Source organism: Gavialis gangeticus, unplaced genomic scaffold, assembly GCF_001723915.1.
Source record: "Gavialis gangeticus isolate Ggan-Ray unplaced genomic scaffold, GavGan_comp1, whole genome shotgun sequence".
NCBI lineage: Eukaryota > Metazoa > Chordata > Crocodylia > Gavialidae > Gavialis > Gavialis gangeticus.
Window position 1 is genome coordinate 27,723,783 of NW_017729028.1, and position 21,044 is coordinate 27,744,826.

At 46.8% G+C, this 21,044-nt stretch overlaps 1 protein-coding gene across 1 annotated transcript in view; it reads left to right on the forward strand.

The window, feature by feature from the left end:
- Nucleotides 1-19,131, forward strand: part of FKBP1B (FK506 binding protein 1B) — a 79,560-nt gene extending 60,429 nt beyond the window's left edge. The window contains exons 4-5 of the mRNA XM_019520679.1: nucleotides 13,697-13,809; nucleotides 18,451-19,131. Of these exons, the coding sequence (XP_019376224.1) occupies nucleotides 13,697-13,809; nucleotides 18,451-18,579 (242 nt within the window). The 3' untranslated portion in view covers nucleotides 18,580-19,131. The remainder of the gene's footprint in view (nucleotides 1-13,696; nucleotides 13,810-18,450) is intronic.
- The last annotated feature ends 1,913 nt before the right edge of the window (nucleotides 19,132-21,044 follow it).

The following is a 21,044-nucleotide window of genomic DNA, read 5'->3' on the forward strand; positions in this document are numbered from 1 at the left end:
ACATCCAGTCCCTCCAGAAGCTCCCTGACTAGATCCTCCCTGACCCTTGGCCTGGGTGCGCCTCCTTTGGGGCCTGAGAGGGGCCCGGTGGGGGGGCCAATCTGGTCTCTGCTCAGGAAAATGGAGGCAAAGAAGTCGTTAAATAGGTTAGCTTTGTCGTCTGGTGTGATGACCAAATTTCCTAGCATGTCTTGCAGGGGCCCCATGTTATCCGGTACCTTCTTTTTGCCCCTTACGTATTTAAAAAAGGACTTCTTGTTGTCCTTGATCCGGGAAGCTGATCCCAGTCCCATCTCTGCCTTGGCCTTCCTGACTGCCCCCCTGCAGCCCCGAGCAACCGCAGTATAGTCCTCCCTGGTGATGGCCCCTCCCTTCCATTGGGTGTGCGCCTCCCTTTTAGCTAGAAGACATTGATGTTCTCCTCCCAGTTTACCCTTCCAGAAGAAGGCATAGCTGCCTCCATATTCTTTGAGCTTCTCATCTCCCACTTACCGAGTCTCACTTAGTACAACAGGGGTGGGTAATTATTTGGGCCTCAGGGCCTCATAGGGAGTTTTGTAGAGGTGTCATGGGCTGGGTCAGCATCTCCCCTTCCACCTCCCCTCCCTCAACAAAACTACTCACCAAAACTCCCAGTGGGGCTGTGGGCAGGGAGGGAGCAGGACAGGCAGGTGAGGCTGAGATCATGGGGGATGGGGAAGCTTCAGCTAGGAGGTCCTGCTCCAGTGTGCGAGTCTTTGGCTCTAGCTCCTGGCCGCCTTCCACCCACTCCACCCACCCAGCACAATAAGTACCCAACTGCGGGTGGGTGGAGTGGGTGAAAGGTGGCCGGGAGTTGGAGCTGGAGCCCTGTGCGCTGAAGCTTCCCCCTGACCCACCCGGAGCAGCGCAGCAGGAGGAAGAGCCACAGCTGGAGGTGAGGGGAGCAGACAAGCACCCAGCCAGCTTCAGCCACACCAGGAACAGCCCCACCAGAAGCTGCTTGTCCTGGCCAGGGCTAGGCCAGTGAGCAGAGGTAGGAGCGTGGAGCAGGCTGCCTCAGTGGGAACTGGCGGTGCCTGACCCCATGCAGAGTGTCGCGGGGGAAGCTGTGGACCTGATCCAATCAGTTGGTGGACCAGATCTAGCCCGTTGGCTGTATTTTGCCCACCCCTGTTGTAGATCAACAGCTCTGTAGGTGTACTGGCTCTAGGAATTCAGAGGTTCACAAGCCATCTTCATCAACCCTATGCACACAATGGGATGGCAGCGGGGAATGGGATTTCACTGCCTTTGCTGAATGGTGTGCAGAGTGTGGACAGCCTTCTTGTGAGAAAGCAACAGAGGATTTATAAGGCCCCCAAGCACCTGAAGCTAAGCCTTACGTCTTATTTGAAAGATGGTACTTTCAGTATAAAACCCTTAATGTCATACTGGCACTGGTTCAGTACTGACTCGGAAGGCTGAGTGCCAATATTGAATTGATTACACCGTTTCCTGCAGCACCGAGGTTTTCCTTGGAGGACTCCCATCCAGTTGCTAACCAGTGCCAAAGCTCTTCATTTTTATGAGTTCCCAAGCCATGGCTTTCCTGGGAGCTGTTCTATGTAAATAACCATCATACAGAGCCAACCTGATTGAGCTCATAAGATAATGTGCCTAAGGAATATTACATAGTTTGTGTAACACACTTAAAAAGTGAGTTGCATATTCACTGTGTGCATAGGCAGTAGGGCGAGAACAGCCTGCTACTGCTGACAACTCATGGAGTTACTTATTTAGCTGACGTACCTATCTGTGCTTCAGTGGGGTCATTACCATTTACTGTACTGTGCAGGGAGGAGATAACAGAAGAGATGATCAGAGAGCTTTTGTTGGGTTTGAATGAATTCAAGTCAGCAGGGCCAGATGAACTGTATCCCAGTGTCCTGAAGGAACTGGCAGAGGAGACCTTGGAGCCTTTGGAAATGATCTTTATGAAGTCATGGGAGATGGGCCAGATACCAGAGGACTGGAAGTGGGCCAATGTAGTGCAAAGAAGAGGCAAAGAGGAGGACCTAGGGAACTACAGAGTCATCTCAATACCTGGGAAATTATTGGAGCATATCCTAAGGAAGGCCATTTGCAAGCATCTAGTGGAGGAAAGGCTGATCAAAAGCAGCAAGCATGGACTGATGAAAAATAAATCCTGTCAAACAAATCTGATCTCCTTCTTTGACAAAGGAACTATCTGGGTAGATGAGGGAATGCTGTGGATATCATGTATCTGGATTTCAGCGAGGCTTTTGACAAGGTCCTACACAACTCTGTCATAAACAAATTGGAGAAATATGCGCTAGATAAAACTGCTAAAAGGTAGATAAATTATTAGCTCAATAGCCACAAGCAGTGGGTAATTATTAATGGGTCCATGTCAGAATGGCGGGAGGTTTCAAGTGGAGCCGAACAGGGGTCTGACCGAGGCCGAGTGCTGTTCCATGTGTTTATTAATAATTTGGATGCTAGCATAGAAAATTTCATGAGGAAGTTTGCAGATGACACAAAACTGGAAAGGACTGCAAACACATTGGAGGATGTGAGTGCAATTCAGAAGGATCTCAAGAGTTTGGAAGTTGGGCTAGAACTACAAGAATGAAATTCAGTGTGGACAAATGCAAGGTGTTGCACCTTGGGTGGAATAATGAAAAACACAAACATAAAATGGTTGACACTTGGCTAAATGGCAGCACTATGGAAATGTATTTGGGAGTCCTGGTAGATCACAGATTCAATATAACTTTGCAGTGATGCAGCCACACAAAAAGTGAATGTGGTTTTGGGATGCATCAATAGAAGCATTAAGTGCAAGACATGGGAGGTGATAGTCCAGCAATGTTGATGTTGTGTCGCCTGAGTTCTTGAACCACAATTTCAGTTCAATGCTTTGGGTATTCACTATTAGGATTGTCTGAGGGTCCTGATGTTCCAGGTCCTGAAATTGTGTGTCTAACTTGATTTTGAATGCAGTAAAGGTGACCCATTGAATGCAGTTATTCAGTCAGGAAGAAGGTAGACAGGCTGTGTTTAGGGCACCATTTCTAGCCCCTTCCCTATGTGGGGTGAGTAGAGAAGATCCTAAAAAGGGCTGCTCAGTCACAGTCACAGTTACAGTTGCTAAATGGCACTCCTGCCTCATCCAAGTGCTAGATGACCTTCTCGTAACTGCCACCTTCATTTGCAATTCATGACTAGAAGGTTCCAGACCTTACAGTCCTACTCCCATCATCACTAGCTGGTCACCAAAGGGCTTGAAAAATGTCATGGAAAAGCTCTTTTCATGGAAGACACCTATGCATGCTTTCTTTTATTGTGGAAAAACTGCTGCTGCACATCGGTTTCTACATGGCTCTTGCCAGAATGGGACTTTAATTCAATGGCAAGGATTGGACAATTGAAGATCTTCTTCCACTGCAGCCTTTGTTCGTCTTTGGCACGGTTGAGATTCTGACATCTTCTCTGTGCTCCGCCGTTGAGGACTTGCAGACCCACAGCTAGGGGCTGGGCATGCTTATTATAGTGGCAGCCTGTATTTGCCATGTCACAGCACCATCACAGGATATATCTGCTGTCCCCACCACATCCTGGTAGGGCTGCCACTGCTTATTTCTCAGAGTTACCCCTGCTTATTTTACAGCTAACCTTCCCTGAAGGTCATTCCTCTATCCATCACCTGTGGATGTGCTGGGTAACAGTACAGCTCTGCCTCCAGACTCAGCCTGGAACAGCATTAAAAAAAGAAGATGCAATAGAACTACCATCAGCTTTCTACCAGGAAATAAATCCACCAACATCGCTGTGCTCACCCAGGCACTACAGCGGCAGTTCCCAACCTTGGGGTCACAACCCCATTTGGGGTCACAGTGATAAAAAATGGGGTCACAAAGATACTCGATAGTGTTGACCGATTATACAGAGATCTGGGTTTTCCATTTGCTGTGGAAAAACATAGATTTTCTGCTTTGAAGGGGAAAAAAGTGGGAAACAGTGGGCTCCCCTTGCAGGCTGGCAGAGTTACAGTTGCTTGGAGGAGTGGAAGGGGGGCAGTCAGGTAGCGGACACCACATGCATGCGCATGCGCATGCGCACACATGCATGTGGCAGCCAGGCAGCATGGAGAGCAGCTCCTGCAGCTGCCTCCAGGTAAGTCTATGGTGGGGAGGGCAGATTGAGGCCCACACAGTGAGGGAGAGAGGGAGTGGAGCAGGACTGGGGCTGGGGCCAGTCCATGGGGCCTAGAGCCAGGGCTGGGGCATGAGTCCCACCCGTGGCAGTGCAGCCGGTGTGGGGCTCCCAGCAGTGGCACTGAGCCCTGCATCCTCCTATGCCAAGTCCCACCTGCTGGGCTGCAGAGGCCCCCCGGGGGCGGGCAGCAGGGCGGGGAGACCCAAGCCTACAGGAGGCAGCCTGCATCTGCCCCCGCCCACACACAAATCTGTGGGTGGGGGGAGCAGGGAGAGAGCCAAGCTCTGCAGCCTGCTCTGGCTGCAGCAGCTGCTGCCTCCTGTGGGCACCAGCCAGGGCTCAGGTGCTGCTGGGAGGCGGGGGCGTGGGGGCTGTGGGCCCTGGGGCACCTTGAGGGTATGAGGGGCTGCGGGTCAGGAGTGAGGGGCACCGGCAGGGCCATGTAGCTGCAGGCTGGGAGTGAGGGGCACTGGCAGGGCCAGAGGGCTGTGGGTGGGGAGTGAAGGACATCTGAGGGGTGGAGCTGCAGGTTGGGCATTAGGGCCATGCTGAAGAAATGGGGTCATGAATAGGGTCATGCTGAGGACAAGGTTGGGAAGCACTGCACTAGAACCACAGTGATGAACTTGGGACGCAAAGTTGAGTGTCCTGACAGCATAGCTTAGTCTTATGGCTGTACATCTAAGGGCAGGACAACGATCAGAGAACGACAGCACAGCCTCATACACAAACCCTGTTTATATCAAACCCCTCCTTTTAACAATCCCAGCAGTAGAAACCAATGTTTTCATTATTATGAGACCACAAATTGACAAACCCTGTTATAGTGGATACCTCCATTAATCAGCTTTCTCCCAGTTCTGTTGGGTTTGGTTTATTGTACTTGTTTGCATGGTGGAATGGCAAGAATGAGACCAAGATAGGTTTGCAAAGTGAGGGAGCAAGATTATTTAGTTTATCAGATGCTAGCAAAGTTCCTTCTCTTTGGAATAATTTCTACTGAATTTCATGCTACAGTGCCTCATCCCTTGACTAATCCCAACTTTCATAGATTTCATAGACTTTAGGGCTGGAAGGGACCTTGGAAAATTATTGAGTCCAGCCCTCTGCCCCAGGGGCAGGAAGTCAGCAGGGGTCATAGGATCCCAGCAAGATAAACATCCAAATGTCTCTTGAAGGCCTTCAAGGTAGGCGCTTGAACCACCTCCGGTGGCAGTCTATTCCAGACCTTGGGGGCTCGGACAGTAAAGAAGTTCTTCCTTATGTCCAGCCTTGAAACAGTCATGGAGGAGTTTGTGACCATTTGACTTTGTCATCCCTTGCGGAGCCCTAGTGAACAGACATTCCCCCAGATCCTGGTAAGCACCCCTGATGAACTTATAGGTGGCCACCAGATCACCCCTGAGCCTGCACTTTTCCAGGCTGAAGAGTCCCGTGGCTCTCAGCCTTTCATCATATGGTCTGTGTTCCTGACCTCTGATCACGCATGTGGCTCTCCTCTGCACCCTCGCCAGTTTCTCCATGTCCTTTTTGAATTGTGGAGCCCCAAACTGGATGCAGTACTCCAGCTGCAGCCTCACCAGGGCCAAGTACAATGGGAGAATGACGTCCCGGGATTTACTTTGCATCCTTGCCACACACTTGAGTTGTGCTTTGTGCTCCTTGGCTGTAGCTGAGGCTCTGGGACAGAGCCCTCCCTGATGGTATCAGTGCTTATTGCTGTGTTATCTGCAAAACTTGTGTCTGCTGTAGTTTTAATCCGGTATTGAAGTAGATGGAGATCCTTTCCATGATGGTGTGCATCTGTAAAATATCTATTCCAAAATGTTCCTACACACATGCAGTTGTGGTCTGATTCTGCCACCCTTACACCTCAGATCATTCCACTGGTTGCAGTGGGAGCACTCGGGGAGTAATTAATGGGAGTAATAGCAAAGCTGACCCTAAAGTAATATGCCTTGGTTTAAGCCAAAGAGACTTTTGGTGTCCTAACGGGTGATCTAGAAATCCTATTGAAACTCATTTCTGCCTTGAAGTAAAGCTATTCTCTCTTTTTCCCTTAAAAATATTCAAATCTATAAAGCAGTTAAGACAGGATAATGCCTTTTTGTGGAATGAACTAGATTATTGCCTGTTATTTTCTTGGCTGTGAAGCCAAGCAAAGTGCACAACTCACGCATTTTGTCGTGTGATTATACACAACACTGATATATGGTGCACTGTAATGCATTATTGAATAGTTGTCTATTGTGTCTTTATTGTTTGGTGTCATATGCATATTAAATAATTGATTGTGTTGCTCCTACTCAACATTAAATATAAATGTATATATAATATATAAAGGAAAATGAAGCAGCTAGGCTGCCTGTATTTTAAAGATCAGCCATGAATGAAGTGCATAGGAGCAGCAGGACTTCAAAAGTAGTCAACAGTCTTTGCCTGTCCTGTAGTTTCAACCAGTGGCTGTTTGCCATGGGGACAGAGGCAAATATTATAGGTAGAAGGTGATTTTTAAAGAAAATGTCATTGAAAAGGATTGGTGGAACAGCATAGACCACAGCTCCTTTCTCTGCCTGTCTCTCTCCAATCATCTCTTCTCTAGCATCAAAGCCCTCTTAGAGAGTATATCTACATGAGGCGTTTTACTGCACATTAGACTAATCTAATGTGCAGTAAAGTGTCAGCATCAAGAGGTGTGCAGCAATTACTGCACAGTAAATGATCTAATGTGCTGTTTTCTAGTACTGGTAGATACAGGTACTAGAAAACAGTGCATTAATCTAATGTGCTGAAGTGCATGTGTAGACGCTGACCAGGAGCAAATTGTTTCCAGGCAGCAGGGTGCCACAGGCCAGCCCCAAGCTCTGTGGGATGGGCAAGGAGCTGGGAGCTACTCCAGGCAGGCAGGGAGCTGGGAAAAACTGCCCTTCCTCCATGGCTTGGATCTGCTCTGGGGAGCAGGTGGGCAGCTGTCCCCAGCTCTGCTCCCCAGCCTAGGCCTGACACCCCCCTCCCTGGTGCCTCCTGCCAGCCCAGGACTGCCCCCAGGGCCCCCTGCCAGCCTCGGGCTGGCACCTGGGAGAGTCTGGAGCTCCCCCTGGCTGCTGCAGGGGAGCAGAGCAGGGCAGGACAGCCCTGGACTTAAAGGCTCCCACCTAGAATGCTAATTATTTGTCTCAGGTGACTGTTAACTGGTGCAATGCCTCAGAGGAAAAACATAGTCAAAGTCAACAAATCTGCTTTCTCCATGTCTTATCCTAAGAGGGGAACCTTAACATAAGCAGGAAGGGAAGCAGAAAGATTCCCAGGTTGGGGTTCACCGAGAAATAGATTCCAATCCTGCCCAAAGAGCTTACTTCCCTTGGCACCTGCCCTACTTGGCCAGCCCAAAATGAGGCCCTGGGTGCATCTACACATTCATCAATGCACCATTGTTACTGCTTAAGTTTAGTACTCGGTTAACCAATTCCTAAATCAATGTGCAGTAACTCACACTACTGAGCAGTAGTGCGGGTGCATGGGTTTTTAGTGACACTTGCTGCATAATAATGTATTAGCACAGGTTATGCCCGGCATGCTACCATGCAGTGTTATTAGGCTACTGCACAGTTAACATCTCATGTAGATGCACCTACTGGGTGACAAAATGAGGGGCACAAAATGACCCCAGCAAAAACATGAAATGCCGGGGGGAATCTTCCCATTGAGTCTTTATTTCTGACACCAGTTTTTTTCCCAACAAAATGAAGTGATTCAGGTTTGTGCAGAGGTAGGTAATTTGGGGACTGAAATGGTAGTCATCTGCCCAATTTATAGTCCTGTCCTCTCATCCTGTGAAAGCAGAGAAGGAAGCTGAGCTGGGAGTGACCCACTGCTGACCCTATATCCTGTCAGGGTGAAAAATTCTGGGCTATCTGATGATGTGAACTATGTATTTGCCATGGTGGTGAAATGGTGACTAAAGACAGCTATGTAGGGGCAGAGGATTGATCTGTGGAGCACATCAGCACTTTGGGTCTTTGGTTGTTTCCTTGGAACAGGAGTATTAGGTACTCACCCAGCCTGCTAGAAAAAGAAGAGCCAACTGCTTCACTGACTTTCCTTTTAAATGGTGATGCACATGTGAACTGTTTGGTTCTTGACTGAAGAAATCGTGCATAACATGTCAAGTAGTTTATGAGCAAGATTCAGCTACTAGCAAAGGAGCAATTTGGCCTACCTTATATCAGTGCCCCTATACTAAATCCTAGAGAGGACCCACGTACTGAATGTGAAGTGCAAGTAACTCCAGTGAGGTTGATGGTGTTGTACTGCTGCATACTGGTGTGAAAGGAGGAATGGGATTTGGGGGCTGGTCACCACATCTATAGATTTATTTCTCCTGTCGCTTCTGTGAGTCTCTCCTACACCTCGTGGGAGCTGGTTCTGATTTATGCCAGTAGGAGGGAGAACAAGGTCAATGGCTTTAGGTTTTGTTTTCTTTAAGTGGACAGTGGCAGAGAAAATAAGGGTTTTCTACTGAAAAAGGTAAATTAGGTCTTGGCTTTGTTGCCATTTTAACAACTTGGGTTTTAACTGAAGTTTGCAGCTCGAGTTAAAAACATTGAGGAGCTTAGAGCTGACCTTGAGATGCTAACCCAAGTTAAAACCAGAGTTGCCTTGTCTTTGCTACTGTAATACAAGTTAGCTTCTCAGGTTTGCCAGACTGGGTGAAGAACACTTCTCAGTCATGTCTTTTAACAAAACCATTCTGCAAGAGCTTCCTCCTCGGCCAAATTCAGCCTGGATGATTTCGGTGTCCATGATCTAGCTCTCCCGTACCGGAACTAGATTTATTCCCTCAGATGTCTGTTTTTAAATGTTTCTGATTTATTAAAACAATGACTTTGAGAACTTTTGCAGAGGCTCCCATTGCATTCTGTCAATCAGTCTAGTATTGTAAGAAAAGATTGTTATTTTTCAAAATCAGGTTTAAGGTCACTGTAGCCAATACATATATACACACCCAAATCCAGCTCCATCTCACCTTTCAGCTCAGCAGTTAGAACACTTATTTGGGCAATAGGAGACCCAGGTTTTAAGTCCCTTTCATCCAAAAGGGGTTTGAACCTACATTTCTAACTTACCAGTAAAGCTGCTTAACCATCAAGTCATGGACTAGACTTTATCTAGAATACTCTCTAGGCTTCCTCTTGCAGCTGACTCACTGGGCATCCTAAGGAAAGCATAAGGTCCATAAGCAGATGGAGCCTCCCTGTTAAAAGTAGTAGCATTCTTCAGTAGTTAATATGCAGGACTGGAAGCTGGGATCTCCTAAGAGCTAATTCTGGCTCTGACATTGATTTGACATATGGCCTTTAGCATTATCTCTCTTAACCTGTCTGCATCCCTATAAATGGATATAATATTAGGGCATGGCATAAGCCCAGATCAGAAAACACCAACACATTGTGGAAATTTGCATCTGAGCCCAAACTTCCAGAGTCAAGCCATTTTCTGATAATTAATACTTCTCTCCCTTCCTCCCTCACTCCGTCTGGCCCCGGGCTGCTGTGAGTTATAATTAATGTTTGCATAGTACTTTAAACATGCAGAGTGCAATGGAAGCATGAAGCATTAGTATGAACGGTTAAATATTGGGACCCTGTAATAGTCTCTTTCCATTCTATACATAATATTTTATGATCCAATTAAATAAAATTAACACAAGAAAAGCCCATCATTTAAATTTGATACCCAGTAGTTCAAAGAGGATCATATGGTGTGACTAAGAGCTTCTCCCAACCCTTCTTGCTGTGTTTTGCAACATATAAGCAAAAGGTTGTTTGTCTGTAATTAGATAGCCTTGCACAGCCATCTCTTCCCAGTTGCCAATCTGTCTGGAGGATTTTGGGGTATCACTGGGCAGTTGCATTGCTGGGAGTATTATGTAATGCCAGGAAATGTGTGTCCCATTCATTGTCTGGGATGCAAGAATAAACATAGTACTGTTTCAGTGAGGAGGGCTTCTGCACCAGACTAGAAGCAGAGAATTAAGAAAATTAGAGGTAGAAAACACCTATCATTACCAAGTTATTTTGCTTAGAGAAGACAGGGAGAAACTTCACAAGGATGCAGTGGAAGCTAAGAGAATAAGCAGCATGATGCACAATGAAATGAGGTGTATATGCACTCATCAAAGGAATAATCTGTGGAGCTGTGAAGAGGCTAGAAATTCTGTTTTGTGAAGGATTTGGGGATTTCAAAATCTGGCTTTCACGACAGAGGAAAATATAATGCAAAATAAACACCTTGGGCAATTCTGCTTACCGTTTCTTACAATGTAGGGAAAAGAAGATGTTTGGTGAAATAGATGAGTAGCCAGTTTTTAAGTAATAAAACTTAATAGCTGTTTACAAAATCCATAAACAATCTGTGCCCCTTATTGCCCCAAGATAATGAGGCCAAGAACTTAATTGGATTTTCTAAAGGACTAGGCAAAAAGAGGGAGATAGACAAACCAACCGACCTAGAAATTTCATATACATGTGTATGCATTAACACATACAGAAAATGATTCAGGCGTTATGTAGCTGCTCACTAATGAAGATTACAAGGAACCATATCCTAAGGGTGATATAATTTACCCTCTAAAGTTTCTTCTACTTTTCTCTGAAACATTTGCTATTTAGCCACTGCTTTAGACAGATATTGGACTAAACTGACAATAACCCTGATTTAGTATGGCAATTCTTGTGTTTCTAATTTTGATATCCAACATCTAGACATGTAAGCATTATTGGAATGATCTAATATTGTTATAAAATGTCTGGAATTTAAAGCTCTATCACTACTAAATTGGTTACTAATGAATTTGGAGATATTTTCATTCTTTTCTTTCATCCAGGCACTTAAGCATCTCCAAACACACTGACATCTGATTCATCATATTTGTCCTAAAGAAAAAAAACTCTATGCTAGTCTGTCTTTGGGACAATTATAACTGATGCCTTTATTGGGAGATAAAACTTGATTGTGTAGCTGTGCCCAGTATTCTGATTGCACAATGATATTAAGAAATTAGCAGTACATTTTTGACTTGTTGAGTCACAGGGGGCATATCCCTTTGTATAACTTTCTGGGGCTTTCAGTTTTGCTTGATAGAGTTGTTTTCAGCTAGCAGTTTTCCTCAGTTCCTTCCTAATCCTGGGACAGTGTTTTTGTACCATCTTCATAAAGCGCCAGGCACAATGGGGCATGACTGCGCACTTTGGTGCTATAATGCTGGAAGTAACAGATATTAATAATAATGGCAGTAAAAGTAAACAAAACAATTGCAGTGTCAGCATTGTATTGGGATCATTAGTGTGCAATGCTCTGGCATTGTTGAAAGGGCAATTACAGATTTTTCAAATTTAGGGTTGCTACTGTAAGTATCTCTTATTCAAAACCCTGTGACAATACATGATGGTGTAGTAGTGTATAAAAGGCTTTAGACACACTTTCCTTGTAGTATATATTACTAATATTTATGTTGTAAAACAATCATGAGTTTGGGTCAGAGTTAAGATTTCTCAGATGGATGCATAAGGTGCAATTTTGCATACCTGATGTTGCCAAGTGAAAATATAAGTGTACCTTTATGAAGATATTCATGTGAAGTTACATGTGTTGATTTCTATAGTTCTGGAAGCTATGCCTTCTTAATACTTTTTTGTGTAAGGATTAACTATATAAGAGTGAAAGTACATGATGCTGTAAAGTGATATAAAGATTTTACTTGCATTATATGGAATGACCACACTTGTATACATAACCCTTTAGATTTGCAGTTCTGGGGTGTGGACATGTGATATGATCACTGTGGAATAATTTACCCTAGCTTTTATTCTGTATAAGTTTACTTCACAGTAACAAGTGGACACACAGCCAGGTTCCCAAGCTGGCTGCCTGCACTAGGCACTGTTACAGCACCAGGCCATTAGGTGGTGGGGAAGCTGCATTGAACAAAACAGCTACCTCAACATGAAAATGACTTGGGGAGCAGAGACACAATATGTTCAATATAAGCAGTAACTCTCCCATATAGTAAAGCTGTTGCACATTTTTCAAGGGGTCACTTATGCTGGATTTGAGTGTTTTACTATGTGGTAGGGCTGTCTGTCATGTGTCTGCTCAACTTACTCCATAGGAAATTTCACGTTCACACATTCAAACTGAATCCACAAAGTAATAAAGTGCAGACATGCTCTCAGTTGTGCTGCTGTAAATTTGCTGTAATAAGTGAATTGAGTTCCTCTGTATTTACGCAAATAACTGGCAGCAAAGTTGGCTCAAGTTTCCTATAGCAGAAAGTACAGGGAGCTATAATATAACTTCAGTTTACTCCAAAGCTGAAAGAAGTCAATGGAAAGACTGACATTGACTTCACTGGGCCCTGGATCAAAACACATAGCTGGATTATCTTGGGTAGACTTAATATAACATCTTAATGAGAACAGTTTTTCCGTGAGTAGACATCACTATAATATTGCTCTTTTTCCCTACCTGAACCTTTTTGAGGAGGTGGTGGCTTTGGACTAGAAGAGGACAGTTTAGGTAGATTTAGTAAATTACTAGTCTGCAGTTGAACATGGTCATAATCCTGGTGGCGCTTTTACCCAGTTGTTTAATTGGCACTTAATGCAGTTCAATTGCTTCATTTATTTCTGCTTCTATTTCAAGGACTGTGTGACTTTTAAATGTTTTAAGTGCCTTGAGTGACATATGGAAGTAGGTGGTTAAATAGAAAGACAGCTTCATCTAGTTGATTGGGCACTGAACCGGGAATCAGGAGATTTGAGTTTCAGCCCTCCATCTGCCACTGACCTGCAGTGTGACCTTAGGCACATCACTTCCCTCTCTGCTTCTGCTTCACCTGCCTTGTCTTTTTAGACTGTGAACTCGTCAGGGCAGAGATTGTCCCATAAGGTGTGTGTAGCACAGTAGGGGCCTTAGTTTATTGCAGTAAAAATCACCACCACCATAATGTATTTCCAGACACGTGACAGACAGCCATACCACATACTAAATCACTCAAATTGAACATAAGTGACCCCTTGAAAATTAGATTAGCTTTTAAAATAAAGTAAAAAAGAAATATGCAGTTGACCTAAGATTTCTGTGTTCACTCCTGTCCCAGCACTTACCTTTAGGCTTAGCAGGGACTCAGTGCTGTAGCAAGGGAGACAAGTGGGGTGACTGCCCTGGGCACCGAAGCAAAGGGGCTCCAACAGGCGCTGCCCACCTGAGGCGGGGCACAGGACAGAGCCCCAAGCAGCTCATTTAGGGAGATGCAGGGATGGGGGGAGGGCGGCTCTCACTGCTGTGTGCGCTCCTGCGCAAGCATAGGGGGAGCGTGTGTCCCCCAGTCTGTGTGTGGGGTGAGGGCGGGCTGCTGCTGTGGGCTTTGCCCCGGGTGCCAAACTTCCTTGCCAAGGTGCTGCAGGGTCTGAAAGAGTTTCTATTGTTTTGTCAGGGATGTTACAGAATGGAAAGAAGTTTGATTCCTCCAGAGATCGAAACAAACCTTTCCGGTTCAAGATCGGCAGACAAGAAGTCATTAAAGGATTTGAGGAAGGAGTTGCACAGGTAAAGAACGGTGCCTGAATTTCAGACCAGCTGGAGCATGGACAGGCATGTTTGGTTATGAATAGTTGGGTTTAACAGCAGGGTAGGCAAGGGGTTTTTTTGAAGGTGAGGTCCACACTAATAGTTTGTAGTCTGCCATTGCCCACCCTAATTATGATACATTTTACCTTGGGGCCTCTGGCGGGAGTGGGATCCTCTCTGTTCCCAGCTCTCAAAATATAGATATGCTAAGCCATCCAGCATTCACAACCCCTTGCTCTTGCCTCCCATGATGAGCAGAGGATTGGCTTATAGATCCCCATAATCACCACGACTGCAAACACCTGGCACCTAAAAGGATCCATTCTGGTAATGTGTTGTAGGGAAGCAGCTGGCAGCTGCATGGCAGAAGGTATCACGAGGCAGTTGCATTGCTGGGAGTATTATATGCTGCCTCTGATACCTCCCAGAGCCATGTTACAGAATCTGACCTTCACTGAACCAGGTACTGAACTGCACTGTTAAATCTTTATGGCTTTATACATACGACTGCAAAATTTAATGTTCAAAGATCAACATTAAATGAGAAAGGAGAGGGATGCTCGACTCGAGAAATTAAGGCTTTAGTGTCATCCGAATAAAATCCTAAGGGAGGTGCACAATACAATATGTCTTGACATAACATAATGGGCGTTTCCCCCAGGCGCCTTGGTTGCAATATGGCATCTTCCACTCTACATAAGTAGAGATATTGAGCTGTTTTGATATGCGGCACTGGCAAAACCAGAAAGTCACTGCAGTGGCAGATCTCTGGGCTCAGAGCAGATGAGGGAGTTGTGTGGGTCTGGTTATTAACTGCATGGCTGGCCCACTTCTGAGTGGCTGGTGGCTGCAAAGTGCCCAGCTGTATGGTGTGCAGCCCCTTCCCCACCCCCCCGGCCCTGCTGTCTCACAGGCTCCCCCACAGCATAGACTTTGTGCGCTCCTAGGGGCGGGGCCAAGAGGTGGAAGTCAGAGGAGGAAAAGGCAGCCTAGAGACTCCTGCAGCAGCAGCAGGTGTGGTGAGAAGAGCAGCAGCTGGTTAGGAGCTCGCAGGCTGCAGGTCGGATGGTCCTGACTGAAAGAAACAATTGTAATGCATGAAAACAATGGGAAGAATCACCCCATGCTGCTCTCACAAATCAGAAAGGCCTCGAGAACATGAGTTTTTTCTCAGACTAATTTTAGGAAAGTTTGAGTTCTACTCAAGCATTCAATTGCCATGCTCTAGTTTTCAAATGAATATAGTTTGTCTTATGGCAAGGGGTAGAGATGAAGTCGAGACCCTAATGTACAAGGCACCATATGCATATGGAATCAGTGGCATAACTGGAGAGGAGGAAATAGGGATGAGTGCCTGGGCACCAGGTTAAAGCAGGTGGTGGGGCGCTGAAAAAAGCTGCCTCTGCTGGCAGCGACACAGTCATGTTCACAATTACGCTGGCAACTGGAAGCAGCGGCTTCTGCTTTGCCCCGGGCACCAGGCCACGTCCCTATATTGTGCGTAGAATAGGAGACAAGTAGCAATCTAAATAGACAAGAATGGACAAAACTGATAAAAGGGTGCAAGGTGTTAGCAATGCTGTGGTTTACAAGTGTCTTGTTATTGTTGTGGGTTTTGACAGTTTTTGGCCCAGGATTTGTATATGTTCAGCCCTGGGAAGAACAAAATGGAGCCCTACAAGTACTATAAATCTGAAAGTGCATATAAGGTCACAAAGAGGACCAGACTTATCCCAGTGGGAGGTGGACTCAGATAGTCCTCTAATGCTGAGCTGCACTAAGTCTCTGCAAATCTTCCCAGAACGCCCTGCCTACCGCCACACTGCCTTAATTGATATGTAGCCTAAATCCTTTCCCATAATCTGCTTTGTGACAAATTAGCCTCTAGCTCCTCCTAGTGGACCATTACACTAGAAATGAATAATTAATAAACACTCTGAGAGCTGCTTCCGTCTCTGGATTTCAAGTACTTAAGCAACATGAATGGATTAATGCTCACGACCCGCTTACAAAGGAGGTGACTGTCGTTATCCTCAGTGTATGGATGGGAAATGGGTACAGGGAGTTCATGGCTTGATTATTAGCATCAATAACTGCACTAAGTCACTGAGGAGGGGCACAGCTCCTATGCAAGTCAGGTGGTGAAGGCGAGATTCTCAGGGGAACCTTAAGCAGCTACTTCCTACTTTAGGTGTCTGAATCCAAAATGTAGAGTCTCAAATGCCTATCCGCTGCCACCTAACCTGGAGAAGGCTAAATGCCTGCTTCTGGGCCAGTCCACAATCCTCCCTGTTCTCACAGTGACAAGCAGCTTGGCGTCTACCTCATGCCAAGGCCCCAGCAACATTCACCTAATTAAACATAGGATTAAAATATATATCCCTTGTCCAAACCCCCTACCTGACCACAGAAGCAAAAAGCAAAGGTGTTCAAGTATCTAATGTATTGCCTGTGGGTAGGGTGCCCTCCTCCAGCCTCATCTGCAAGACTGGGTCTGTTGGGTGCATTTTGATACACCTAACCCTGCACAAAACAGGGACAAGGCACTCCACCTCCCTGCCACATAGCACATTACTCCTCACAGTTCATATCTCTCTGCTTCCTGATCTGAACCCAAGTTTTAAGTATATTATACCAAGTGGAGCACCTTCAAGAGAAAAGCCTGATAGTCATATCAGAATACCCTGCAGCCAGTGTTTAGGACGGTCTCCTAACCGCTGGTTCAAATTCCTTATCCAAAGCAAGCAGAAGGTGTTTGACCTGGGTCTCCCACAGCCCAGAAGAATGTTTTAACCAGTGAGCTGTAGGGTCCACCTCTCTTAGTGGCCCAATGGGTTGTTAAATACCTCTGGAATAGCTGGAGGCAGAGCAGGAGTTAGGATGCAGGCTTCCTAGGTGCCAGGTGAGGTCTCTAACCACCTGAGATATTGTGGTGTAGGACAGACAAACTAACAACCCCCAACACCAGGCTGTATTCATGCAGTCCTGGAGAATCTTGCTTTGGGGCTTCAGCCTCAGTTGGGGGCTCCAAGCTCAGTAGCTGCATCAGCGCCGGTGTGGTTCTTCACCTGCTCATCAGAGGCCATTTGGGTGGCTGTGGAGTTAGGCAGCAGCTCAGCACCTAGCCAGTAAAAGATGCAGATAAATGCCTATATATCCTCAGGAAGTGTGGCCTGAGTGCTTTACTGTACTGGATTCCTTCTCATCCTCCTTGGTCCTATTACATACTGGGCACATTTACACATGAAATTAATGCAACGCAATAAACCCTGGTGCATATCGCACTGGAGTTTATTACTCCTGGGTGCTACATTTTACATGTGTGCCCAGGACTGCAGCACATTGAGCTGGGTCAGAATGGTACCAGCTGGTAAGGGGTCCCAGGAGTCAGCCCACCAGCCTGGGGCTGCTCCAACCCAGCTCAATGCTGGCTGGGACATGAGGGTGTTCCAGTGCAGAGCTAGCCAGCAGGCAGCCCTTGCACTGAAGTACCCTCGTGCCCCAACCAGCCCTGTCATCTACATATGCATTGCTGCACACTAAAAACACTGCTATAGGCTATTACTTAACGTTGACAAGTACTGACCTACAGCGGAGTTAATTAGTTAATTAGGCAGCTCCACAGTAAACATCTCATGTAGATGCACACACTGAGTGCCTCCTGTACACTGTAAGGTGTCCCTGGCTCCCTTGAAATCAATGGGTGTTGAGAGTACCCTACATCTTATCAGGTGGTAGCACCTTGCAGAAATTAGTCCCTAATAAACAGTATGATCCGTCAATGTGGGATTAAAAAATTAGCACAAAAGACTGCCAATGAGCATTAAAGGATATGGGAGCTAGGCCACGGATCGGCAACCCCCGGAACGCATGCCGGAGCATGGCACACGGGGCCATCTTCCTCAACATGCCACAGCTCACCTGGACTCTGGGCAGCTTCTGCCGGCAGCTACCCAGAGCCCAGGCAGGCTGCAGCTGGAAGGCTGCAAATAGCTGGATGGGACTCCACAGCCCTGGCACCAGTTCTCTGGCTGCAGCAGCTGTGTGTACCTCAGCGCATGGCTGGGAAGGAGCCTGGCACAACACTAGCTTCCCCACCATCCACCCAGAGGCACGTGTGCACCTGCTGCCACCATGGAGCCAGTGCCAGGGCTGTGGAGCCTGGCACAGCCATTTGTAGCTTCCTGGCTGCCTGCTACCAATGCTCAGAGCCCAGGCTGGTTGCAGCAGGCAGCTGGGAGGCTGCAAACATCTGCATTGGGCTCTGGAGCCCCTCCTGTGCCATCCTCCCAGAGGCATGCATGCAGCCACTGCCAGCAATGAGGATTGGGCCCTTCGCAGCTCCCCCATCTCTGGCACACCAACTTGAAGCATGGGGGGTGATTTTGGCACTCTGGCCAAAAGCGTTGCTGACCCCTGAGCTAGGCGATCCAAGGCTAAATTGCCTGGGGCCAGCTTTACAAAGGTGCCTACAGAAGCCTGGTGAGATTTAGGAGGCTAGCTAGCTGATTTTGGTGGCTAATTCCCATTGATTTTTCAAATCACCTGTTTAACAACTTGACACGTATTTTTTTTTCCTAACGCCATCTTTCCCTCCCTTCTTCAACACCTGACCACCAGATGAGCCTGGGACAAAGAGCAAAGCTAACTTGCACACCTGAGATGGCCTATGGAGCCACAGGCCATCCTGGAGTTATCCCTCCCAATGCTACCCTCATCTTCGATGTGGAGCTGCTCAGGTTAGAGTGACTCCTTGCAGGAGGAGCTGGCTGAAGACATCTGTTGATAATCATCCATCCTGTTACTTTTCCAAATGGTAGGCAGAGTCTTCACCAGAGTCTCAGCCTTCCCTGCTCAAGCTACCGTGGCAATAGCTCCTGCCCGTAGTCTCTTCATCCCTTCATTTCTCTTTGGTTTTTTTATTGCTGTTGTGTCAGTATTTGTCTTTTATTAGAAGCTTCTTTGCTTTGAGAAAATTGTCTATGGTTGTAACATTTTCAGGTTGTACATTTTATTTAATTTGCATGTGATTAAAAATGCACAGTGACAATTGGAAAATATATATATATTCCTTATCAAAAAACCACTGCCTTACTGTACACTTCAACCAAGAATACAAAAGGTGCTCAAAAAAACCTGATGTACATCTTGTACATGAATGGGCATTAGCCAGACGAGTTACCTGCGCTGCCACTTTTCTCAGCTTGTACGTTCTGCTTGCTGCTGTTTTAAACAAATGTTTCATTTGAGAATATAAAAAAAAAACTCTATAAAAATAAAATCTTGATACTTTACAATTCCTGTGCTGTCTCAGAGCCTTCTGTTTTAATGCGGACAGGCGGGGGATTTTTCTTCTAATCTGGAGTTCTTCAAGCGACTATTTCCCTTGTTGGTAGTTAATCTCTTTTTCTTCTTTTGTAATAAAGATGCTTATTCCATGTTCCTTTCCTGTAAACCTGATGTGTGGGACTAGTGTCATTGTAGGGTTTCCTGGGTCAAAAATGAGCAGGACTGGCTCACCCTGACTAGGAGTGCTGCTGAAGCAAGACCTTCTGTTAATTCCAGCTCCCCAGCACCTAGACTTATTAAGTGCGGGCTGTGCAGCTCAGGACCCCTCAATTCTAGCCTGCATTTGTCCATTAAAGAGACTGGGAATGACAGGTAGGATTTTCAGGAGTATTTAGTGGCCGAATTCTAGTCCTGTCAGTCCAGGGGAGGTTTACCAGACAGCTCAGTGGCAGCTGAGAGGCCAGTGCTGGGTTTTCCTTAACCCCCCTCCCTCCTCCTTTTTCCTCTTGGAGTAAATCTGCAGGATGAAGTGGCTTGACTGTCATATCCCCAGGACCTCAGAGTTGCTGGCCCTTTACAAGCGCCTTTTTTGGTTCACTGTACTTTACACAAGGTATTTGACTCCCTACAGGAAGCTCCAAGGGTACATGAGCCCAGACAAGCATGCACATGCAGTATGCGTTAGTGCAGACCCATCTGTAGCACTGCAGACTACATGCACCGCACATGCAGGTGTTGGCCACACTGCTGATTTGCAGTGCGGTGAGATTTTGACAGCAGGAGACCCCAGTGTCAAAAAAATCCATGCCTGAAGAAAGCAGGGCAGCACACATGGTAGCAGTGTGCGCCACCTGAAACGGGAGACTTGCAGGCTGGAGCCACACTCCTCTGCGCAGTGAAGCACTGCCGCTGGAGCCCTGACAACCCCCCAGGACCCCAGGTAAAACTTCTGGGGCCAGCCCCAGTACAGCCTCTTCTATCCCACCAGGGGCAACTTGCCATGCACCAGAGCGTGCATGCACAAGCATTCCCCAGGGACAAGCAGCACAACCATCAACTACTGCTGTTTATCCCCAGGGAAATGCATGTACATATTGTCTGGATGCATCCCAGGGTACCACAGAGGACTCAGACCATCTGCCCCCTCCAATGCCAAAGTATGAAGCTAAACTGTTGACCTGATCCATGGCCTTCTCCTCCCAGGAGTAGTCACGTCAAACAAACTGCGCATCTCCAAACCATCTGGCACTGCGGTATGTGGCAGGCTAGTAGGGGGTGCTCCTGCATTGAGCCACCCACCTCACTGTGCCCGACCACATTCCAGGCTCCGAGTGCTTCCCAGGGGGCGCCTCACATCTGGCTGACCCCCTTCCTGGAACACACCTGCTAGCCTGGGGGTAGACCTGCCACCACCCAGGGCTTGATTCTGGCTCTGCACCCCCTGGGAAACATAGGCCTAGTAGCCCTTGAGGGTACTTGACTCACTTCAAGAACTTGGGGTGCTTCCCTCAGTCGGAAGCATAAGTAGTGGTCTCCCTTAGTCAGTTGAATCAAGGGGACCCCAAGGCATAATCTAGACCCACTCCCAATAAGTCTTACATGCTAGGTACAAAGGAGAACTTTATTGGTTACAAGCAGTAGGGTTGGAATAGGGTACAGAGTTGAGTAGTATCAGACAAATCCCGCAGAGCAAACAGGGTGGCTGGAGTAGCCTTTCATTACACACCTGAGTTACTGCAAGCTATATATCTAGTTAGATCTCAGGTAGCTTACAAGTATCATCCAGAGGCAGGGATGATCCTTGATCATGAGTTTTGAGAGAGAAAGCAAGTTTCAGACGGTCCAGCTCCTCTGAGTTTTCCTTATGGCTGCTGCCCCTTCCTCCTGGGCAGTCCTTAACTTATATAGCCCTTATGACCTCATTT